Source organism: Rhinoderma darwinii, chromosome 1 (assembly GCF_050947455.1).
Source record: "Rhinoderma darwinii isolate aRhiDar2 chromosome 1, aRhiDar2.hap1, whole genome shotgun sequence".
In the NCBI taxonomy this organism is placed as follows: domain Eukaryota; kingdom Metazoa; phylum Chordata; class Amphibia; order Anura; family Rhinodermatidae; genus Rhinoderma; species Rhinoderma darwinii.
In genome coordinates this window covers 496,525,974-496,552,138 of record NC_134687.1, presented here as the reverse complement: position 1 = coordinate 496,552,138, position 26,165 = coordinate 496,525,974, and the positions used below count along the sequence as shown (strand labels likewise).

Sequence of the window (26,165 nt, the reverse complement as noted above, 5' to 3'; positions counted from 1 at the left end):
TTGCTGAAAAGGGGGAGAAGCTGTACGCTGATTGGACAGCGACATACAGAAGACATTACACTGCCCAGAGTGAAAAGAGAGTCACCTCCTATTTGGCAATTAGAGCCACATTAGCATATTTAGAAAAATTATCATAGCTTTGCGAATAATAAACGTTTTTTTTAAATAAATCACACTAGTTATCAGCAACAAAGTGCCTATTGGATTAGTTAGGGGAGGTGGTATGGAATCGCTAGGGGAGGTGAGTGTAGTATTTTTTTTATTTTATTTAGGCCATGATCACACACACCGTTTTGAAAACTAGAAAATCTGCACTAAAATCGGCAGGTGCGTTGTTTTTCTAGTAAATTTCCCTGCGTATCCTGGGTCATATTTGCTGTGGAAAATTCTATTTGGGCAAACCTTTAAAGTTAAAGGCTGGTGTTTAGGTTCCATTCCCTCAGGTTTCTGTTGCCCCTTATGGACAAAATAGCGTGAGTGGTATTCTACCCAGTAAAATTTGATTGTGAGGATGGGTGCGGTGACAATCTCTGAATTAGGCTGGCACTACATAAGCAAAGGTAAATAAAACAGAAACCAGTCATGTCAAGTCTGTGGGATCGGTTAAAACCCCCTGGACCCTGAATCCATTAAGCCATAAACGGAGCTTATCCTGGCAATATAAAAGAACAACATTTCTAATGTTCTCTTTTTTTTTTTTTTCACTTAAAGAACCACTCCAGTTTTTTTTAATGCTATCATCAGATACTTATCCCCCCAATATATATATATATATATATATATATATATATATATATATATACACTACCGTTCAAAAGTTTGGGGTCACCCAGACAATTTTGTGTTTTCCATGAAAACTCACACTTTTATATTTATCAAATGAGTTGCAAAATGACTAGAAAATATAGTCAAGACATTGACAAGGTTAGAAATAATGATTTTTATTTGAAATAATAATTTGCTCCTTCAAACTTTGCTTTCGTCAAAGAACGCTCCATTTGCAGCAATTACAGCATTGCAGACCTTTGGCATTCTAGCTGTTAATTTGCTGAGGTAATCGGGAGAAATTTCACCCCATGCTTCCAGAAGCCCCTCCCACAAGTTGGATTGGCTTGATGGGCACTTCTTGCGTATCATACGGTCCAGCTGCTCCCACAACAGCTCTATGGGGTTGAGATCTGGTGACTGCGCTGGCCACTCCATTACAGATAGAATACCAGCTGCCTGCTTCTTCCCTAAATAGTTCTTGCATAATTTGGAGGTGTGCTTTGGGTCATTGTCCTGTTGTAGGATGAAATTGGCTCCAATCAAGCGCTGTCCACAGGGTATGGCATGGCGTTGCAAAATGGATTGATAGCCTTCCTTATTCAAAATCCCTTTTACCTTGTACAAATCTCCCACTTTACCAGCACCAAAGCAACTCCAGACCATCACATTACCTCCACCATGCTTGACAGATGGCGTCAGGCACTCTTCCAGCATCTTTTCAGTTGTTCTGCGTCTCACAAATGTTCTACTGTGTGATCGAAACACCTCAAACTTCGATTCGTCTGTCCATAACACTTTTTTCCAATCTTCCTCTGTCCAATGTCTGTGTGCTTTTGCCCATATTAATCTTTTCCTTTTATTAGCCAGTCTCAGATATGGCTTTTTCTTTGCCAGTCTGCCCTGAAGGCCAGCATCCCGGAGTCGCCTCTTCACTGTAGACGTTGACACTGGCGTTTTGCGGGTACTATTTAATGAAGCTGCCAGCTGAGGACCTGTGAGGCGTCTATTTCTCAAACTAGAGACTCTAATGTACTTGTCTTGTTGCTCAGTTGTGCAGCGGGGCCTCCCACTTCTCTTTCTACTCTGGTTAGAGCCAGTTTGTGCTGTCCTCTGAAGGGAGTAGTACACACTGTTGTAGGAAATCTTCAGTTTCTTGCATGGAATAGCCTTAATTTCTAAGAACAAGAATAGACTGTCGAGTTTCACATGAAAGCTCTCTTTTTCTAGCAATTTTGAGAGTTTAATCGAACCCACAAATGTAATGCTCCAGATTCTCAACTAGCTCAAAGGAAGGTCAGTTTTATAGCTCCTCTAAACAGCAAAACTGTTTACAGCGGTGCTAACATAATTGCACAAGGGTTTTCAAGTGTTTTCTAATCATCCATTAGCCTTCTAACACAGTTAGCAAACACAATGTACCATTAGAACACTGGAGTGATGGTTGCTGGAAATGGGCCTCTATACACCTATGTAGATATTGCATTAAAAACCAGACGTTTGCAGCTAGAATAGTCATTTAGCACATTAACAATGTATAGAGTGTATTTCTGATTAATTTAATGTTATCTTCATTGAAAAAAACTGCTTTTCTTTCAAAAATAAGGAAATTTCTAAGTGACCTTAAACTTTTGAACGGTAGTGTATATATACACACTCAGGGAGTATTAGGGTATGTGCACACACACTAATTACGTCCGTAATTGACGGACGTATTTCGGCCGCAAGTAGTGGACCGAACACAGTGCAGGGAGCCGGGCTCCTAGCATCATACTTATGTACGATGCTAGGAGTCCCTGCCTCTCCGTGGAACTACTGTCCCGTACTGAAAACAACATGATTACAGTACGGGACAGTTGTCCTGCAGAGAGGCAGGGACTCCTAGCGTCGTACATAACTATGATGCTAGGAGCCCAGCTCCCTTGCACTGTGTTCGGTCCGGGACTTGCGGCCGAAATACGTCCGTCAGTTACGGACGTAATTAGTGTGTGTGCACATACCCATAGAATTCTACCTGAATTCTTCTGTTCAGTTGGATCATGTGACCTTACTCTGACCTGATAAAATCTACATCAGTTAATGTAATTGAGAGTCAGCCTCTTCACTTCCTGATGAATGGACAGTACCAAATAGGTTCCCCACAGAGGGGATACAGAAGTGTATGTTACTAACTACTGATGAGCAGACACATAAGGGTCACAAAGTTATGAAGTCAGGAGGCTGAGCTGCGACCTCCTTCTTTGTAACTGTATGAAAGTTATGTGTCTGCTCATCAGTACTTAGTGACAGTTGTTTCTGTATAACCTCTGTGCAGAACCTATTTGGTACAGTCCATATATCAGGAAGTGAAGAGGCTGATTCTCAATTACATTAAAGAGGCTCTGTCACCAGATTTTGCAACCCCTATCTGCTATTGCAGCAGATAGGCGCTGCAATGTAGATTACAGTAACGTTTTTATTTTTAAAAAACGAGCATTTTTGGCCAAGTTATGACCATTTTTGTAGTTATGCAAATGAGGCTTGCAAAAGTCCCAGTGGGTGTGTTTAAAAGTAAAAGTCCAAGTGGGTGTGTATTATGTGCGTACATCGGGGCGTTTTTAATACTTTCACTAGCTGGGCATTCTGATGAGAAGTAACATCCTCTTCTCTTCAGAACGCCCAGCTTCTGACGGTGCAGATCTGTGACGTCACTCACAGGTCCTGCATCGTGACGGCCACATCGGCACCAGAGGCTACAGTTGATTCTGCAGCAGCATCAGCGTTTGCAGGTAAGATCGACTTACCTGCAAACGCTGATGCTGCTGCAGAATCAACTGTAGCCTCTGGTGCCGATGTGGCCGTCACGATGCAGGACCTGTGAGTGACGTCACAGATCTGCACCGTCAGAAGCTGGGCGTTCTGAAGAGAAGAGGATGATACTTCTCATCAGAATGCCCAGCTAGTGAAAGTATTAAAAACGCCCCGATGTACGCACATAATACACACCCACTTGGACTTTTACTTTTAAACACACCCACTTGGACTTTTGCAAGCCTCATTTGCATAACTACATAAATGGTCATAACTTGGCCAAAAATGCTCGTTTTTTAAAAATAAAAACGTTCCTGTAATCTACATTGCAGCGCCTATCTGCTGCAATAGCAGATAGGGGTTGCAAAATCTGGTGACAGAGCCTCTTTAACTGCTGTAGATTTTATCAGGTCACAGTGACGTCACGGGACCCAAAGGAAAACAAGAATTCAGATAGAAAGGCACAACTAAATAAGGTAATACTCGCTGAGTGAGTATGTATGTATTTGTGTGTGTGTGTATATATATATATATATATATATATATATATATATACACACACTAGTCCTTCTCAATGCTTTAGAATATCATCAAAAAGTTAATTTATTTCAGTAATTCAATTCAAAAAGTGAAACTCATATATTATATAGATACTGTAGCGTCCATTGCCGCGGGCCCTCGGGTCCACTCACCTCCTGACGCCCGCAGCCATGAATCTGTGAGCGCTGGTCCCAATCTCCTTCCCTGGAGACGCCAGCTCTCACTTCCGCTCCGGTCCGCTATGTCCCGTAGGGTGCTCGTGCCCGCTCTTAAAGGGCCAGCGCGCGCACATGTAGGAAATCATCATCATCATCAACACACATGATTTCCTGGACTATAAGAGGGCCCCAGCCCGTCTGATCCTTGCCTGAGCGTTGTTAGTAATTTCCAAGTCTATCTTGCAAATGGTCCCTTAGTGTTTCCCGTTCCAGTTGTTACCCGTGCCCTGTTCCTGTATCCCGTGCGGTGTTCTTGCTCCTGTGCCTACTAGTAGGAGTCGTGTCTACTGCATCTGTGTCATCCGCCACGTCCTGTGTCATCTGCCACGCCCAGAGGGATTCGCCACGTCTGGCGCAACCTGTGGCATCTGTGTCATCCGCCACGTCTGGCGTTACCTGTTGCACCCATCTCCATCAGTGCCAGAGCTGCGGCCACTGTCTGGACTATCCAGGTACTCTTGTGCGGGACTTTGTATTGCTGGGGCTCCCTGTTGTTTGGCCAGCTGCCTCTCCGCTACGGCCGTACGGCCTAGTGGGTCCACAAACCGTGACAGATCACATAGAATTATTTTTCTGCATTTTTTTCTTTTAAAGTGGAAGATTATGGATAACAGTTAGGCCTTATTTACACGAGCGTTTTTCACGTCCGTGATATGCACGTGAAAATCACACACGTCGCACGGACCTATGTAAGTCAATGGGGCCATTCAGACATTCCGTGTTTTTCACGCAGCGTGTGTTCGCTGAGTGAAACTCACTACATGTCCTATACTTGAGCATTTTTTGCGCATCACGCACCCATTCAAGTCAATAGGTGCGTGAAAATCACGGACATCACACAGACGCACATCCGTGTGCTGTGCGTGATTCGCACAACAGTTGCTCAAGCAATGAAGAGAAAAATAAAACCACCTCCTTCATTTCATTTTACATACGTCAAAAATACGTGACATAAGGATGCCATACGCGCAAAAATAACGCAGACACGCACCAAACACTGATGACACACGTAACTACAACGCGCACAAAATGCTGCATTTTTTACGCGCGCAAAACGCACACGTTCATGTAAATAAGGCCTTAATGAAACCCCAAAATGTAGTGTCTCAGAAAATTAGAATATTGGGTAAAAGTTGATGATTGTAGACTCATGGTGTCACACTCTAATCAGCTAATCAACACAAAACACCTGCAAAGGTTTCCTAAGCCTTTAAATGGTCCAACAGTCTGGTTCAGTGGGCTACAAAATCATGGGGAAGACTGCTGACTTGACAGTTGTCCATAAGACAGTCGTTGACACCCTCCATAAGGAGGGTAAGCCACAAGAGGAGATTGCTAAAGAAACTGACTGTTCACAGAGTGCTGTATCCAAAGCATATTAATGGAAAGTTGAGAGGAAGGAAAAAGTGTGGTAGAAAAAGATAAACAAGCAACAGGGATAACCGCAGCCTTGAAAGGATTGTCAAGAAATGGCCATTCAAGAATCTGGGGGAGATTCACAAGGAGTGGACTGTGGCTGGAGTCAGTGCTTCAAGAGCCACCATACACAGACGTATCCAGGACATGGGCTACAACTTTCGCATTCCTCGAGACAACGTCGGAAGCGTCTTACCTGGGCTGAGGAGAAAAAGGACTCTTCTGTTGATCAGTGGTTAAGTCCTGTTTTCAGATGAAAGTAAATTTTGCATTTCATTTGGAAATCAAGGTCCCAGAGTCTGGAGGAAGAGTGGAGAGGCATAAATCCAAGTTGCTTGCGGTCCAGTGTGAAGTTTCCACAGTCAGTGATGGTTTGTGGAGCCATGTCATCTGCTGGTGTTGGTCCACTGTGTTATATCAAGTCAAGAGTCAACGCAGCCGTCTACCGGGAAATTTTAGAGCACTTCATGCTTCCCTCCCTTTATGGAGATGCTGATTTCATTTTCCAGCAGGACTTGGCACCTGCCCACACTGCCAAAAGTAGCAATACCTGGTTTAATAACCACAGTATCACTGTGCTTGATTGGCCAGCAAACTCGCCTGACCTAAACCCCATAGTGAATCTATGGAGTATTATCAAGAGGAAGATGAGAGACACCAGACCCAACAATGCAGACGAGGTGAAGACCGCTATCAAAGCAACCTGGGCTTCCATAACACCTCAGCAGTGCCACAGGCTGATCGCCTCCATGCCACGCCGTATTGATGCAGTAATTCATGCAAAAGGAGCCCTGACCAAGTATTGAGGGCATATACTGTACATACTTTTCAGTTGGCCAACATTTCAGTATTAAAAATCATTTTTGAAATTGGGCTTATATAATATTCTAATTTTCTGAGACACTAAGGCCCCATGCACACGACCGTATTTTTGTCCACCCGTAAATACTGGCGTAAATACGAGTCCTTGGTCACACGTATTCGAACCGTATTGCACCAGTATTTACGGACCCGTACCCTTAAATACGGGTCCGGTGTCACCCGTATTTACGGGCAAGTTTTCGCTGCAAAATTACACTGCAGTAATTGGCAGCCCTCCTCTCTATCAGTGCAGGATAGAGAGAAGGGACAGCCTTTTCCGTAATAAAAGTAAAAAATAAATTCATACTTACCCGGCCGTTGTCTTCGTGACGCGTCCCTCTCTTGACATCCAGTCCGACTTCCCTGGATGACGCGCAGTCCATGTGACCGCTGCAGCCAGTGACTGGCCTGTGATTGGCTGCAGCGGTCACATGGGCTGTAACATCATCCCAGGAGGCCGGACTGGAGGAAGAAGCAGGGAGTTCTGGGTAAGTATGAACGTCTTTTTTTTTTTTACAGCTTTATATTGTGATTGGCAGTCACTGTCCCTGGTGCTGAAAGAGTTACTGCCGATCGTTTAACTCTTTCAGCACCCTGGACAGTGACTATTTACTGACGTCGCCTAGCAACGCTCCCGTAATTACGGGTGCACACGTAGTCACCCATAATTACGGGAGCCCCATAGACTTCTATGGACTGTCCGTGCCGTAATTACGGCCTGAAATAGGACATGTTCTATATTTTTCAACGGCACGGGCACCTTCCCGTAAGCATATGGGGAGGTACCTGTGGCCAATAGAAGTCTATGGGCCCGTAATTACGGGCGTTTTTACGTTCGTGTGCATGGGGCCTAAATTTTGGGTTTTCATTAACTGTTAGCCATACTCATCAACATTAAAAGAAAAAAATGCTGGAAATAGATCACTCTGTTTGTAATGAATCCATATAATATATGAGTTTCACTTTTTGAATTGAATTACTGAAATAAATTAACTTTTTTATTATTATCCTAATTCATTGAGAAGGACTAGTATATATAGGTACCCAATTATAGAAAAAAAAGCAAAAACCAGAGTGCTTCTTTTAATTTTTGCTATATAAAAATACTGTATTATGAAAGTCTTCATCCACAAGTGCTGCCACACTGTCATAAGTGTTTCTTGTAGGTAACGCGGTTTCCATTTTTAAAATAGGGAGATTTTATTTTTTCCCTTGCTTTTTTTTTCTTTTTATTGTGCAATCAATCGTCCAATAAAGGGGTTGTCTAGTTCAGAAAACCCATTTTCAGATACCCTATTTATCTGTTCAGGATCTTATCTCTTGGCCAGAATGGGGAGTGGTTGTAAAGACCATCTTTTTGGTTTGGAGGGCATGCCTTGACCTGCAAAACATGTCTTGTGTAATGCTTAGTTATCCCTGTGGTGGCGCTGCTGGGAAATTTAACTTGTGGGATTATTGGCTTTTAGACAAAAATAGCTTCACTTAATGTTATCAATCAGTGACAATTAGGGTATGTGCACACGATAACGACCATTATGTCTGAAATTACGGAGCTGTTTTCAGGAGAAAACAGCTCCATCATTTCAGACGTAATTGCTCGTACTCGCATTTTGCGAGGCGTCTTTGACGGCTGTAATTTGGAGCTGTTCTTCATTGGATTCAATGAAAAACGGCTCAAATTACATCCAAAGAAGTGTCCTGCACTTCTTTGACGAGGCAGTCATTTTACGCGTCGTCTTTTGACAGCGACGCGTAAAATGACAGGTCGTCGGCACAGTACATCGGCAAACCCATTCAAATGAATGGGCAGATGTTTGCCGACGTATTGGAGCCGTATTTTCAGGCGTAAATCGAGGCATAATATGCCTCGTTGACACCTGAAAATAGGTCGTGTGAACCCAGCCTAAAAGTGAATGTTCATCTTTTCACACCATTTATTTATTTAGGCCTATCTCATTGTGCCAAAATCTGTGTTTTTCTGATACAGAGGTCCCAATTTTCTTCAGGAACATAGTTATATAAATAGAATACTGGCTGTCTACAGCCACCACTGGGAGAAGCTTACTGCACACACTGTTTTATTGTGGCACTGTATTATTTTTTTTTATTAATGGGTGACTAATTTAAATGTATTGCATGCAGATCCATACGTTTTGGCTATACATTTGGTATATACATCAGAAGAACAGGGCTTAATTTACACAAAACATGACATCCTTACTAGTGGTAGTGTCTTAGAGAATGGACCTTATGAAAATGCCAAGCAAGAGGAATCATTTTCAAATATATGGTCTTCCCCTTTAAGAATTATTAGACTTTTATGTACATCTTTTTCTGGTTTTCATTAAAACCCTCTAAAAATGTAAATGTATGCCTAAAAGCATATCTTAAATTTTTTTTATTTTTGGTAAACCTATACGTCAATGTGGCTGAAACGTGAACACAAGATATGTTAAGAATAAAGGACCAGTACGACAGCGCATCTCTCCGTTGCTGTTCTGCCATGCATCCTCTGTTGTGCTGTATTGTGATCTGTGAGCACTGGGTAGGTAAGTCTTTGTTTTCTAAATCAGTTCGTTGTAAAAAAAATGAGTAGCAAGTTGTCTTGTCATGATTTTCAGAACAAAGAACGACACCAGAAGTTCGATTTTAAGGAAAATAATGTAAATTGTATGAACTGCAAACTCCAGGGGCAAAATCACAATGTGTTCATCTGTCAAAAGGAATAGAATGAGTGGTATTTGTATGAGAAATGTCAAGAGCAGAAACCCAGCCAACTCTGGTACCTAAGAGAGCAAATATTAATATGAGGAAACATTAGAGGTAATGCACATTCTAGAAATGATGTTAAAGAGACTCTGTCACCACATTAAAAAGTGCCCTATCACCTATATAAGGAGATCGGCGCTATAATGTAGGTGACAGTAATGCTTTTTATTTAGAAAAACTATCTATTTTAAACCACTTTATGAGCGATTTTTAGCTTTATGCTAATGAGTTTCTTAATGCCCAAGTAGGCGTGTTTTACTTTAGACCAAGTGGGCGTTATACAGAGGAGTGCATGACCAATCAGCATCATACACTTCTCCCCATTCATTTACACTGCACTAGCGATATAGTTATATCGTTATGTACAGCTACATACACAAACACTAACATTCCTGCAGTGTCCTGATAATGAATATACATTACCTCCAGCCAGGACGTGATGTTTATTCAGAATCCTGACACTTCTGAATCTTTTCTGTGAGATTCCAGCAAGGCAAGTGTAATCTCGTCTGAAATGACAGGTTACATCGTAATCTCGCGGGATTACATTTGCCTTGCTGGACTCTCACAGAAAAGATTCAGAAGTGTAAGGATTCTGAATAAACATCACGTCCAGGCTGGTAGTAATGTATATTCATTATCAGGACACTGCAGTAATGTTAGTGTTTGTGTATGTGGCTGCACATAACAATATAACTATATCGCTAGTGCAGTGTAAATGAATGGAGAGAAGTGTGTGACGCTGATTGGTCAGCATCATACACTCCTCTGTACAACGCCCACTTGGTCTAACATAAAAACACGCCCACTTGGGCATTAAGAAACTCATTAGCATAAAGCTAAGTATCACTCATAGAGTGGTTTAAAATAGATCGTTTTTCGAAATAAAAAGCATTACTGTCACCTACATTATAGCGCCTATCTCCTTATGTAGGAGATAGGACACTTATAATGTGGTGACAGAGTCTGTTTAAAGCACATCTCTGCACAATACACGACAGCTGAGCTGATCATTTTTTCTGCTCTATCACTGTGCCCTGTACTGTGTCAGACAGTAAAGCTCCCAAAGTATTCTTCCTTTTGTATCTGCCTCTAGGAGGTAGCTAAGTTACATCAGCCACATTAGCAGCTATAGTACTGTCATTTAGTAACCGTGTCACCCATGCTTCCTAGAAATGCATGGTCCCTGCTCTCTTTGTCCTCTTCCCTTCTTTCTTTGGATATATATATATATATATATATATATATATATATATATATATATATATATATATATATATATATATACAGTGAAGGAAATAAGTATTTGATCCCTTGCTGATTTTGTAAGTTTGCCCACTGTCAAAGACATGAACAGTCTAGAATTTTTAGGCTAGGTTAATTTTGCCAGTGAGAGATAGATTATATAAAAAAAAAAAAAGAAAATCACATTGTCAAAATTATATATATTTATTTGTATTGTGCACAGAGAAATAAGTATTTGATCCTTGGTGGCAAAACCCTTGTTGGCAAGCACAGCAGTCAGACGTTTTTTGTAGTTAATGATGAGTTTTGCACACATGTTAGATGGAATTTTGGCCCACTCCTCTTTGCAGATCATCTGTAAATCATTAAGATTTCGAGGCTGTCGCTTGGCAACTCGGATCTTCAGCTCCCTCCATAAGTTTTCGATGGGATTAAGGTCTAGAGACTGGCTAGGCCACTCCATGACCTTAATGTGCTTCTTTTTGAGCCACTCCTTTGTTGCCTTGGCTGTATGTTTCGGGTCATTGTCGTGCTGGAAGACCCAGCCACGAGCCATTTTTAATGTCCTGGTGGAGGAAAGGGGGTTGTCACTCAGGATTTGACGGTACATGGCTCCATCCATTCTCCCATTGATGTGGTGAAGTAGTCCTGTGCCCTTAGCAGAGAAACACCCGCAAAACATAATGTTTCCACCTCCATGCTTGACAGTGGGGACGGTGTTCTTTGGGTCATAGGCAGCATTTCTCTTCCTCCAAACACGGCGAGTTGAGTTAATGCCAAAGAGCTCAATTTTAGTCTCATCTGACCACAGCACCTACTCCCAATCACTCTCAGAATCATCCAGATGTTCATTTGCAAACTTCAGACGGGCCTGTACATGTGCCTTCTTGAGCAGGGGGACCTTGCGGGCACTGCAGGATTTTAATCCATTACGGCGTAATGTGTTACCAATGGTTTTCTTGGTGACTGTGGTCCCAGCTGCCTTGAGATCATTAACAAGTTCCCCCCGTGTAGTTTTCGGCTGAGCTCTCACCTTCCACAGGATCAAGGATACCCCACGAGGTGAGATTTTGCATGGAGCCCCAGATCGATGTCGATTGACAGTCATTTTGTATGTCTTCCATTTTCTTACTATTGCACCAACAGTTGTCTCCTTCTCACCCAGCGTCTTACTTATGGTTTTGTAGCCCATTCCAGCCTTGTGCAGGTCTATGATCTTGTCCCTGACATCCTTAGAAAGCTCTTTGGTCTTGCCCATGTTGTAGAGGGTAGAGTCAGACTGATTCATTGAGTCTGTGGACAGGAGTCTTTTATACAGGTGACCATGTAAGACAGCTGTCTTTAATGCAGGCACCAAGTTGATTTGGAGCGTGTAACTGGTCTGGAGGAGGCTGAACTCTTAATGGTTGGTAGGGGATCAAATACTTATTTCTCTGTGCACAATGCAAATAAATATATATCATTTTGACTATGTGATTTTCTTTTTTTTTTTTTTTTTATATAATCTATCTCTCACTGGTAAAATTAACCTAGCCTAAAAATTCTAGACTGTTCATGACTTTGACAGTGGGCAAACTTACAAAATCTGCAAGGGATCAAATACTTATTTCCTCCACTGTATGTACTGACTACCACTTATCTGGAATTTGTTCTATCAAGAACTTCTCATGTGCACCTGTTCTTTCACTTATAACTTACCTTCTCATGTAAATTTCCAATATATCCCAGGTATAGTCTCAAGCTTTCTATTAATGTGAGAATAGTGACAGCTGTTATTAAAAGGAATTGATAGTAACCAGGCAGCAAGTGATACTGGAAAAACAGGAAAAGAATGAAAATCTGAGTATGACATTTTTATACATAGTACGTCAGCTCAGAAGGATTGGCCAGAATGCCATAAAATCATAAAACATAAAAGTCATTGCCCATTTTATTTTTACAGCATTTTGCCATTTCATTATAGCTGTTCTCTATGTAAGCAATAGATATCCCCAGCCTTATTGTTATTATTTCATAGCTCTTGCAGTCACTTGATATACCTATGTGATCAAGGCCGGCCTTAGGGGCGTGCAATCTGTGCCTTTGCACAGGGCGCATCACTCCAGCAGGTGGAAGGGGGCGCTGCGCTGGCTCCCTTCCCCTGATTGTTTCAGAAGCACCCGTGCCTGGCGACTCAGCAGTCGCCTGTCCGTCCGGGCGCTTCTTCACTCAGTGGTGTCGCTACCACTGTAGCAGCCATAGCGACAACACCAGAAATGAGGGCTGCGGCTTCTACAGCGGTACTGACGGCACTGTAGCAGAGGTATGTATCTCCCTGCTTTGCTATCTACTAGCGCCACTGTAGCTCCCTGAAGGACAGTGACATCAGGGGACACTCCTGAAGCGGAATCCCCGTCCACAGCGCTGCCGACACTGTGACTGGGGTTTCCACTCCGGGAGAAGCTCCTGTCGTCTGTGTCAATTTATGGACAGTGACGTCACTGACTTCTCCTGAAGTGGAATCCCCGAACACAGCGTCGGCAACGCTGCGGACGGGGATTCCGCTTCAGGAGTTTCCCCTGATATCACTGTCCATATATGGACAGAAACATCAAGCGGAGTGCTCCAGGAGTGGAATCCCTGGCCACACGGGGATTCTGCTTCTTCATGGATCTACAGTGGCGCTATCTACAGAAAGGGGGTGCTATCTACAAGGGGGCCGTGGGCTGTGTGGCACTACCAACAAAGGGGCTGTGGGCTGTGTGGCACTACCTACAAGGGGGCTGTGTGGCACTCCCTACCAGGGGGCTGTGTGGCACTACCTACCAGGGGGCTGCGTGGCACTACCTACCAGGAGGCTGTGTGGCACTACCCACATTGGGCTGTGTGGCTCTACCTACAGGGGGCTGCATGGCACTCTCTACAGTGGGAGTGTGGCACTCCACAGGGGGCTGTGTGGCACTCTACAGGGGACTGTCTGGCACTCACTACAGGGGGCTGTGTGGCACTACCAACAAGGTTGATGTGGGCTGTGTGGCACTACCAACAAGGGGGCTGTGTGGCACTACCTATAAGGGGGCTGTGTGGCGCTACCTACAAGGGGGCTGTGTGGCACTATCTACAAGGGGGATGTGTGACTCTATCTACAAGGGCCTATGTGGCGCTATCTACAAGGGGGCTGTGTGGCACTATCTACAAGGAGGCTTTGTGGCGCTATCTACAAGGAGGCTTTGTGGCGCTATCTACAAGGGGGCTTTGTGGCGCTATCTACAAGGGGGCTATGTGGCACTATCTACAATGGGGCTTTGTTTCGCTATCTACAAGGGGGCTGTGTGGTGCTATCTACAAGGGGGCTGTGTGGCACTACCTACAAGGGGCTGTGTGGCACTACCTACAAGGGGCTGTGTGGCACTATCTACAGGGGGAATCTGTGAGTCATGGGCTGATGGTCATTTTACTGTGAGTGGGGGGCTGATGGTCATTTTACTGTGAGTGGGGGGCTGATGGTCTTCAAGTGGCTTCCACCTCTGATCTCGAATTGAAATGAATGGAAGCAAGAAAATACCTGCGTCGCCCGTTTGGTGCTTTTTTTTCCTGTGCCTTCTGCATTCGCTTCAAAATACGCCCAAAAAAAGATCAAACAACGCTGTCTATTCCTGAACGAATTTTAAGGCAGATTTTTTTTGCCTTACAAAAAACGCTGTGTGAACATACCCTACGAGTGTAGTGCTTGTTTTTAGCTGTTTTCTGTCTTTCTCGAAACAATTTTTGGTAGGGGTGCCCTGAGGAAATTTTATTTTTCCAGTGCTGCCTCGAGTTCGAAAAGGTTGGGAAACTCTGTACTGGGCTACAGGATCACGCCGGCCTACGCAAGGATCTCGTCGTGGAGCAGCTCAGTTCGTCGTGGGAACGGGCCCTAGGCGAGTACAATTTTAGTTTTTGTTTGGGGGCACTGTCTACAAGAGGGAGGTGGGGGGATGTATGGCACGATCTACAAGGAGGAGGTGGGGGATTATACAGGGGTAGTACAGGGCGCATAATATTGTGGGCATAATTAGAGGTCAAAATACTGTGTCCTTGAAGGGGTTGTAATATACTACATTTTTAAATATTATTATTATACTGTATGGGGGCACTAAAGGGGTATTATACTTTTTTTATGGGGCATTTTTTTAATGATGGGGGTGGGGCGCCGAAAGATCATTTTGCATGGGGCGCCATCTCTCCTAAGGCCGGCGCTGCATGTGATAGCTTTGTGTGTTGCCTCATGTTCTGACTTCTGTATCTGCTCATAAATTGAAATACACCTAAGGCCTCATTCACACGGCAGGGTTTCCCGGCCGGGTGCCGGCCGTTCATAAATCGGCCGGCACCCGGCTGCATTAGGAATAATAGACCCCTAATGGGGCTATTCACACGACCGATTTTTTGACGGCCGGAAAATCCGGCCGTCAAAAAATAGGACATGCTCTATCTTTGCCCGGACACCCGGCCGCCCGGCTCCCATAGAAGTCTATGGGGCCGGGTATTACACGGCCATCACCGGAATGTGTTCCGAGTGATGGCCGGGTTTCCCGGCGCTTGCGCTCTATCTCCTCCTCCTCACAGCGCAGAGTGCATGTGAGGAGGAGGAGTTGATGCCATTCTGACGAATGGCATCGCTGTACACTGTGTTGCAGGGCCGGGGTGTACAGCAGGTGGAGGGAGCGCTGCGCTGGCTCCCTTCCCCTGCTTGTTAAAAGCACCCTGGCTCGGCGACACCTTCGATGGCGCCGCTAGTAGTAGTAGCAGCAGCTGCTGTTGCTGCGGCTGCTACTACTGTAGCGACGCCTCTATAGCAGAGCAGGGAGGTATCTCCCCGCTCTGCTATGTGCTAGCCGCAATTTAGCTCCTTGAAGGAGCGAAATCCCCGTGTTTTCGGGGATTCCGCTCCTGGACAGAGCGCTTGATGTCTCTGTCCATATCTGGGCAGTGACATCAGGGGAAACTCCTGAAGCGGAATCCCCGAACACATGGGGATTCCCCTTCAGGAGCTGCCGCTGATGTCACTGTCCGGATCAGCCCGGCCCGGCACGGATGCATAACTTTATGCAAACCGGCCGGGCAAAATGGCCGATTTTACCGGCCGACACTCGGGCTCGGGAACGACCCGGTCGTGTGAATCCCGCCTTAGGCCCCTTTTTGCCTTACATTTTTTTTTGTTTACGTTTATCGTGGACGTTGGGAAAGCTCCTGGCTAAACATATCTATGTAGCTCCACTGTCAGAGACAGGCCAAAAGAGTGTCCATTTAAGCTTTTTTTTTTTTTTTTTTTTTTTTTTGCGTAAACCAGCAAATCCATTTAAATCTGTAATTTGTGGGTAAGGTGGAAAGACATTGGTAGTGCACTTATTAACTCACAACTTGACCATAGAATCTTATGACTACCTTTTTGGTCAGGAATTAGGGCTTACATACCATACTGTATGTGCAACCTCCCTACCGTACCCAGTAAACAAGGGGACAAACTGCCACTTTAAAAGCAGGCAGCAGCGTTCAATTGTCTATTCAAAAGGGTTGCCCACTACCAGACAACTTATGACCTATCCACTGGATAGGTCATCAGTACATGATCTGTGGTGATCCGACACCCGGACCCCGCACCATTAAGCCGCTCCGCCTGCCTCCGGGCACCGGACGTCAATGTCGGAAGCAGATTGCTCCAGTCATGGAATAGCGACCGAGCTGCAGTACTTCAGCTCTGCTCCTGTTCAAGTGAATAGGAGCAGAGCTGCAGCACAGCCTCTATGCAATGTACGGAGCCAACTGTTTCCAGCTCCATACATTGCATAATCTGCCATAACATCCGGTGCTCGCAGGCCACTGGAGCAACTGATCGGTGCGGGGTTCAAAATTTCGGACCCGCACCGATGATATACTGATGACCTATACGGTGGCATCAGTTGTCCGGTAGTGGACAATCCCTTTAATTGCATGTAAGATACTGGAGACCTATGAGACCCCTGCTGTCTGTGTCCCCCCTTCTAGAAAGTTATTCTTCATATTGTGTTTGGAATTAGAAAACTACTCAGTGATTGGATATTCTTACAGACCAATAGTTATAACTAATTTAAAAAAAGATGTTAATGAAGAATGAGATTGGTTATCTCTGAACATCTCTCTACTATCAATCAAGTGCTGAATTTTCACTTATTTTGCCGTAATATATATATATATGATTTATCTTCCATTTAAATTGTTCAATAAAAGTTTGACGATTTTTGTATCCACTGTCAGGCTAAATAATGAATCTTATGTCTCCTCACCTTCAGCTCCAGCATTATGACTTCACATATTAACCATATAGGAAAGAATAGCATATTAAAATACAAGGTCATTTGTAGAGGAAGGCTTGACACCACTTCATGTCCTGCAGAAACACAAGAAACAAACCTTTTTAAGGCTATGTTCACACGGGGTATTTTGCCGAGTTTTTTGACGCGGAAACCGCGTCGCAAAACTCGGCAGAAACGGCCCGAGAACGCCTCCCATTGATTTCAATGGGAGGCGTCGGCGTCTTTTTCCCGCGAGCAGTAAAACTGCCTCGCGGGAAAAAGAAGCGACATGCCCGATCTTGGGGCGCTTCCGCCTCCGACCTCCCATTGACTTCAATGGGAGGCAGGAGAAAGCGTATTTCTCGCTGTTTTATGCCCGCGGCGCTCAATGGCCGCGGGCGAAAAACGGCGCGATAATTGCCGCGAAAATCGGCGTGCAGGGAGAGGAATATCTGCCTCAAAGTTCCAAACGGAATTTTGAGGCAGATATTCCTCCCCCAAAATACTCCGTGTGAACATAGCCTAAGGCTGGGTTCACACAGAGTTTTTTTGCAGGTGGAAAATCTGCCTCAAAATTCAGTTTGGAAGTTTGAGGCAGATTTTCCTCTGCCTGCACGCCGATTTTCGCAGCGTTTTTCACCCGCGGCCATTGAGCATATAACGCTGCGAAATACGCTTTCTCTGCCTCCCATCAATGGGAGGTCAGAGGTGTAACCGCGCGAAGATAGGGCATGTCCCTTCTCTCTCCCGCTCGCGGGAGAAAACCGCCTCCGCCTCCCATTGAAATCAATGAGAGGCATTTTAAGGCCGGTTTTTGGCGAGTTTTGCCGCGCGGTTTCCGCATCAAAAAACTTGTCAAAAAACTCTGTGTGAACCCATCCTAAAGCAGTAGATTTCTGTTTTGAAAATACCACAATCTGTTATTTGGGACTAATGTTATACTACCATTGTTTCAATAATTATTATCCCTAGCAGTAATGGAAGTTTGTAAAATTCACTCAATAGACCAAGAAACATTTCTTTCACTGATCTGGACAATAACTGTACTCGCTTCAAAAAAATTGTCAATTAGTGGTTATACTACCTATTTTTTAGGCCCCATTCACATCACGTTTTTGGCTTGCATTTAAGCTTCCGACGTATATGTTAAACGTAGGCCTTATTCACACGAACGTATAATACACGTGACAGACCTATGTTAATGAATGGGGCCGTTCAGACTGTCAGTGATTTTCACGCAGCGTATGTCCGCTGCGTGAAACTCATGACATGTTCTATATTTGCCCCGCGTTTCGCGCTGCGCACACCCATTGAATTCAATGGGTGCGTGCAAATCGCGCTCGGCACATGGAAGCACTTCCGGGTGCCGCGCGTGATGCGCGCTATGGATGAAAACAGAAAAGCACCACATGCTTTTCTGTTTGTAAAGATAAAACCAGAGTGTCATCATGATGGTGGCTGCACGAAAATCACGCAGCTGAGCACCATATGCTGATGACACACGGACCTTTTGCGCGCGCAAAACGGACATGAATAAGGCCTCAGGCTGTGACGCTTGCCCAACAGTGGCATCCGGCAGCATAGACTATTATGGTATCCGTTTAACAAACATCAGGAACTTTTGACATTTTCATGATGTATGCGTTAAACAGATTCCATAATAGTCTATGCGTGACTAATGCCACTTTTAGGCCATATTCACACAGAGTTTTTTGGCACTGTTTTTGACGTGGAAACTGCGTCGGAAACCACGCCGGAAACCGTGCCAAAAAACTTCCGAAAACCCCTCCCATTGGGAGGAAGAAAATGGAAAAAGAAGCGTCATGCCCGTTCTTTAAGTGTTTCCGTCTCTTACCTCCCATTGACATCAATTGGAGGCAGAGAAAGCGGTTATTGCAGAGTTTTTGCTCGCGGCGCTCAATGGCCGCTGCCGAAAAATGCGGCAGCGAGAGTGCAGGTAGGTCAAAATCTGCCTCGAAAATTCCTAAATGGAATTTTGAGGCAGATTTTTCTGCCTGAAAAAAAACTCTGCGTGAACAGGGCCTTAGGCAAAAAAATGACACATAAATATAATTGTGCACACCAATAATGTATAAAAAAATATTTAATTCTTAGAACAAAATCAACTATGCAAGAACATTTTAAAAACATTTTAAAAATAGACTTTAGCCATGGCTTCCCCCTAAAATAACAAAAAAGAGATACAAAAAAGGGATACCACTCCAGTGCGTGAGCAAGATAGGCATCCGTCACAGGCATCCGTAACCCATAGATTATCATGAAAAGCTATACGTCATGACATATATGTTTAGCGGATGCCTGTGACATATGCCATAAACTGACATACATCACGAATAGGCTCCCATGTTAAAAATACGTATACCACTTGGGGTACGTTTTTTGCGGGATCCTATTGTATAAAATAGCGTAGTCTACTACGCTATTCTATACGACAATGGAGGCCAAAAGGCACTCTTTTGGCCTCCACCAGGCACATGGGGCCCTATGGATTTACACGCTTTCTTATTGTTTCAAAAAAGATAAGCAGTACTAGGGTAAAAATAAAAAGAAATCCTGGAATCTGCCCTTCAAAACATCCCATAATAAGATAAACATAGCGCAGACTGCAGCGTTGCACAAAATCTTTTGGTACTTTATTCCATATACTCACAGATTGAGGCCCCATGCACACGGCCATGCCCGTAATCACAGCCCGCGATTGTGAGCACGGCCGGCTGCCGAATGCGTGGACAGCCACCCGCATTTGCGTGCTCCCACAAAACAGTTCCTCCAAAGATGACTGCCATGGGGGTCATAAACACTGAAAACGTAACACATTACCTGTATGATATGAATGATTTTCTCCACAATCCCTAGTTTTGTTCTGGATGAATAAAGAACCACTGATGCTCGCAAGACCATGGCGGACATTGCTTGGCAGGGGAGTATGAAGAGACATGGTCTGTACTCATGCTGCTCAGCACTCGTTCTTTTTTTATCAGACGGGATTAAATCAGGCTTCTCTGCTAATTGTGATGTCCTAATGGGATTTAATTCACATCAGGGATTAGCCAACTGTTGTTTTCAGAAGCCAGATGCAATTTATGAAAGGGTTATATTTCAGACATAAGATATTTTTATTTATACTTTCCTAACTGGTGTATTTAAACCAGAAATCAGAGTTTCAGCTGTGGATTTCTTCCGCAGATTTTATTTAAAAAAAAAGTCCTAGGGAAAAAAATATCCTAATGGAAAGTTTGTGCGAATATGGCCTAATTTCCATAGTTTTTCACAATATTGTCTTTTAGGGGTGGGGGGGGGTTCAATGTTTTTTGCGAACAACAGAGTTGGCCTTGCTACTGTATTACAAAATGTAAAAGGTCAAATATTTGACATACTTTTTAACATGTTCTTCTACTGGTAAAATGTTGCTCTTTTGAAGTATACATATCACTACAGCATCTGAAAGCAAGTTTGAAATGTATGTAATTTTGTACTGTAAGTTAGGCTTTTGGCTAAGATTTAGACAGATAGAGATAGCGTTGATATATAGTCTTATCCTAAAATAACACAAAAAAAAAGCATTCTTCATTTGATCTATTCTGCTCTTTATTGCAATGGGGGCATCCACTGGCTTCTCCTCCCCCTTTTGTGCTGGAGGTTGTGAAACATTTTTTGGGGAAAAGGGGAGGGACTTGCAACAGAAGCAAAGAAAGCTTATCCCTGCCCCCTTAAATGGATACTAAGTTTTCAAACAATTTATGCTTATCTAATATTATACCTGATATATATCAACTTTTCAATTCACTTACTACTAAAATTTAGTTGTTTTATCCAAGCAAATTCTGTGTGAAGTTACTGACACTAGGTGTTTGCCTTCCCTGTAATCTTCTGTCCACCCCCTGTTGTCAAGTGAAATCCATCTCTAATTACAGAGCAGAGGAGATTGACTGCAGGAAGTGGGGGGCTGTCTATGAAGAGCCTGCCTACAGGTGTCTATGGAGAGGGGAGGGGGTGCAGGAGGAGGTAGCAGAAGCAGAGAAACTGACATTCTGCCCATAGAAGTCTTTTAAGAGGGGAGGGGAAGCAGGAGGAGGGAGCAGGAGAAGAAAAAGACACACACATTCGGCCCATACAAGTCTATGGAGAGGGGAGGTGGAAGCAGTAGTAGAAAGGAGATCCTGGCTGCTGGAAAGATTTATGTCACCTCAGTGCTGGACTCTCAGCTGCACTGCTCATTACTGCGGTATAATTTCCTCCTTGTTGCTGCTGCTGCTGCTTCTATATGTGTGTACATGAGGAATAACACTATTTCACTATGTCATTTTTTTAGCAGTTTTTCCCTCTGTAGGTTCTATCTCTAATTCTTAGTTGTCTCTGAGCTAGTGGGTGGAGCCTAACATACTGCACACATAGAGAAGAGGAGTCTGCAGTCCGTCTGCAACTAGGGACAGATTCTACTTGACAACAGGGGGTGAACAGCAGATTACAGGAAGGGAGACACCTAGTGGCAGTAACGTTACACAGAATTTGCAAGGGTAAAACAACTATATTTTAACAGTAAATAAATTACAACGTGGATCTATATCAGGTACAGGGGCAGATTAAGGGTACCATGGGCCCTGGGCACTTTTTTAAGTCCCCCCCCCCCCCTGAATTCTGAAGACAGAACTTTGAAGACACTGTACCGTATATTTGCAGATTTCTGTTTAGGTGACCACAGATCTGGCACAGATTTGAATTAGCTGTAAAAGCAGAATGAGCCATACAGAAGAGAAAAAGCAGAATATTTTGAGACACTAAAGTGGTCAGGAGCTTTATAACGTTTTATTTTTACGTCAATGGAGTGGTGTGTGAAGGATTATTTTTTAGCGGGAGGAGTTGTAGTTTTTATTGGCACCATTTAGGATTTGCCAGACACAGCTTCTGTGTCGACGCCCGTGGTTAATCAGTCTGCATCTGCTCCCAGGTCTGATAGAGTGACTCGATCTGCTACCACTCAGGCTGGTAGGCTGAGGAGTGGGAGAACCTATCACAGCCTGGCCAGACGGAGCTAGCTCCCGCCCTCGGTCTATTTATTCCTTCATTTCCTGCTCCTCCTTTGTCTGTGATTCTGTCTTGTTTCCTGGCTCTGCTGTCCTGCTAGTACTATTGACCTCTGCTTCTCATTGACCCTGGCTTTACTGACTACGCTCCTGCTCTCGTTTGGTACCTCGTACACTCCTGGTTTGACTCGGCTCGTTCACTACTCTTGTTGCTCACGGTGTTGTTGTGGGCAACTGCCCCATTTCCCTTAGCTTCTGTGTACCCTTGTCTGTTTGTCTGTTGTGCACGTATTGAGCGTAGGGACCGTCGCCCAGTTGTACGCCGTCGCCTAGGACGGGTCGTGCAAGTATGCAGGGACTGAGTGGCGGGTAGATTAGGGCTCACCTGTCTGTCTCCCTACCCCGTCATTACATTTAAAGTACCATATAATGGGTGAATTGGAAAAAACTGAGATTCCTCCATGGTTTTTTGGGTTTTGTTTTTACTGTATATATTTACCTTCTCTTAAGGTAAAAGTAGATTTTAACATCTACTTTTACCTTAAGTTATGGTAAATATATACAGACCCAGAATCAAGCTCATTACAAATAAACAGACCCAGAACAAAGCTCAGTACATATATGCAGCAACAGAACCGAGCTCAGTACATATATACAACACCAGAACAAAGCTCAGTACATATATATAGCACCAGAACCAAGCTCAGTACATATATACAGCACCAGAACCAAGCTCAGTACATAAATACAGAACCAGAACAAAGCTCAGTACATAAATACAGAACCAGAACGAATATAGTTCAGTACAGAGTTCATTTGCAAATTCAGTTTAACCCCCTGCTGTATAAATTTGTATGACATAAAACAACAGCTCCCAGTATAGCCTGAACAATGGTTAGGATATGCTGGGAGTTGCTATTTAACAAAAAAGAATGCTACCACCCGTCAACTCACTGCAGATCATACAGTGACTACACTACTAATCAGTCACAGGGAGAATAAACATTTAGATTGAGTGACTCACAGGTGATGTCTCAGATTCTTTTTCGGGTTTTTTTTGTCCATGCGGTCCAGACTTCTTCCGGGCACGGCCCATTTCTGCAGTTCGCAGCTCAGATTTCTTCAGCTCCTCACTTTTCCAACATTTCCACACCTATAAATGAAGATTAAATTTCTCATGATGCCACACTCTATGCTTCTAAATATAATAGTATCATAAACTGTGCCCCTGAATATAATAGTACTATACACTGTGCTCCTATATATAATCGTACTATACACTGTGTCACGTTGGGTTTGTGGACCCACTGGGCCGTTCCGCCTTGACGGTATGGCAGCTGGTCAACAGGACGCAGGTTACAATCTATAGTTCGTGGCTCGGACAGTAGCAAGGCAGGCTCCGCTGGGACTAGGCAGCAGGTAGACGTCAGGTGTGGTGTAGCAGGACAGGCGTGGTATACAACACAGCACGACTTCAGCTCAGCACGGCACTTGACCAGGATAGCACAGGATACAGGAACTGGGAACTGGGAAACACTAGGAGACCATTTGCATAGACAAACTTAGGGTACGACAACAACGCTCAGGCGTGGGAGGAAGGGGCTGATCCCTTCTAATAATCCAGGGTGCTATGGGCTAATTAAACATAAAAGTCCGGGACCCGACCGAGGGGAGCAGAAGTGAGCGCTGATGTCTTCTGAGGATTAGACTAGGGCCAGCGCGCGCAGATCCATGGCTGCGGGCGTCAGGAGGTGAGTGAGCCTGACGGCCCGCGGCCATGGGCATGTACTCCTGAATATAATAATACTATACACTGTGCTCCTGAATATAATAGTACTATATACTGTGCTCCTGAATATAATAGTACTATACACTGTACTCCTGAATATAATAGTACTATACACTGTGCCCCTGAATATAATAGTATTATACACTGTGCCCCTGAATATAATAGTACTATACACTGCGCCTCTGAATATAATAGCACTATACACTGTACTCCTGAATATAATAGTACTATGCACTGTACTCCTGAATATAATAGTACTATACACTGTGCTGAATATAATAGTACTATACACTGTGCTCCTGAATATAATAGTACTATACACTGTACTCCTGAATATAATAGTACTATACACTGTACTCCTGAATATAATAGTACTATACACTGTACTCCTGAATATAATAGTACTATATACTGTACTCCTGAATATAACAGTACTATACACTGTGCTCCTGAATATAATAGTACTGTACACTGCAATCCTGAATATAATAGTACTATACACTCCACTCCTGAATATAATAGTACTATACACTGTGTCCCTGAATATAATAGTACTATACACTGTACTTCTGAATATAATAGTACTATACACTGTAATCCTGAATATAATAGTACTATACACTGTGCCCCTAAATATAATAGTATTATACACTGTGCCCCTGACTATAATAGTACTATACACTGTACTCCTGAATATAATAGTACCATACACTGTGCTGAATATAATAGTATTATACACTGTGCTCCTGAATATAACAGTACTATACACTGTGCTTCTGAATATAATAGTACTATACACTGTGCTGCTGAATATCATAGTACTATATACTGTGCTCCTGAATATAATAGTACTATACACTGTGCCCCTGAATATAATAGTACTATACGCTGTGCCCCTAAATATAATAGTACTATACGCTGTGCCCCTAAATATAATAGTACTATACACTGTACTCCTGAATATAATAGTACTATACACTGTACTCCTGAATATAACAGTACTATACACTGTGCTTCTGAATATAATAGTACTATATACTATGCTCCTGAATATAATAGTACTATACACTGTACTCCTGAATATAACAGTACTATACACTGTGCTCCTGAATATAATAGTATCATACACTGTACTCCTGAATATAATATTACTATACACTGTGCTCCTGAATATAATAGTTCTGTACACTGCAGTCCTGAATATAATAGTACTATACACTGCACTCCTGAATATAATAGTACTATACACTGTGCCCCTGAATATAATAGTACTATACACTGTACTTCTGAATATAATAGTACTATACACTGTACTCCTGAATATAATAGTACTATACACTGTGCCCCTGAATATAATAGTATTATACACTGTGCCCCTGAATATAATAGTACTATACACTGCGCCCCTGAATATAATAGTACTATACACTGTACTTCTGAATATAATAGCACTATACACTGTTCTCCTGAATATGAAAGTACTGTACACTGTGCTCCTGAATATAATAGTACTATACACTGTATAGTACTATACACTGTACTCCTGAATATAATATTACTATACACTGTACTCCTGAATATAATAGTACTATACACTGTGCTCCTGAATATAATAGTACTGTACACTGTGCTCCTGAATATAATAGTACTGTACACTGTGCTCCTGAATATAATAGTACTATATACTGTGCTCCTGAATATAATAGTACTATACACTGTGCCCCTGAATATAATAGTACTATACACTGTGCTCCTGAATATAATAGTACTATTCACTGTGCTCCTGAATATAATAGTACTATACACTGTGCTGAATATAATAGTACTATACACTGTGCTCCTGAATATAATAGTACTATACACTGTACTCCTGAATATAATAGTACTATACACTGTGCTCCTGAATATAATAGTACTATATACTGTGCTCCTGAATATAATAGTACTATACACTGTGCCCCTTAATATAATAGTACTATACACTGTGCCCCTGAATATAATAGTACTATACACTGTACTCCTGAATATAATAGTACTATACACTGTACTCCTGAATATAATAGTATTATACACTGTACTCCTGAATATAATAGTACTATACACTGTACTCCTGAATATAATAGTACTATACACTGTGCTCCTGAATATAATAGTACTATACACTGTGCCCCTGAATATAATAGTACTATACACTGCACTCCTGAATATAATAGAACTATACACTGCACTCCTGAATATTATAGTACTATACACTATGCCCCTGAATATAATAGTAGTATACACTGTACTTCTGAATATAATAGTACTATACACTGTACTCCTGAATATAATAGTACTATACACTGTACTCCTGAATATAATAGTACTATACACTGTACTCCTGAATATAATAGTACTATACACTGTGCCCATGAAATTGTATCAAACACTGTAA

At 43.0% G+C, this 26,165-nt stretch overlaps 1 protein-coding gene across 1 annotated transcript; it reads right to left on the bottom strand.

The window, feature by feature from the left end:
* Nucleotides 1-9,154: 9,154 nt before the first annotated feature.
* On the bottom strand, nt 9,155-19,856 carry LOC142744129 (transmembrane protein 17B-like). The gene is made up of 4 exons (XM_075854791.1): nt 19,739-19,856; nt 16,889-16,992; nt 12,303-12,416; nt 9,155-9,376 (listed from the first exon to the last, which is right to left on the bottom strand). Exons 1-4 carry the CDS (start codon nt 19,854-19,856, stop codon nt 9,155-9,157), a joined length of 558 nt encoding a protein of 185 aa, XP_075710906.1.
* Nucleotides 19,857-26,165: the final 6,309 nt, after the last annotated feature.

Excerpts from the sequence above, each read along its gene's own strand:
- LOC142744129 (XM_075854791.1), bottom strand. The coding sequence starts at position 19,856 with ATGTCTCTTCATACTCCCCTGCCAAGCAATGTCCGCCATGGTCTTGCG. Across the intron at positions 16,993-19,738 it reads AAATCATTCATATCATACAG|GACATGAAGTGGTGTCAAGC; the intron begins GTAATGTGTTAC and ends GTGTTTCTGCAG. Across the intron at positions 12,417-16,888 it reads TCATAATGCTGGAGCTGAAG|TATCACTTGCTGCCTGGTTA; the intron begins GTGAGGAGACAT and ends CTGTTTTTCCAG.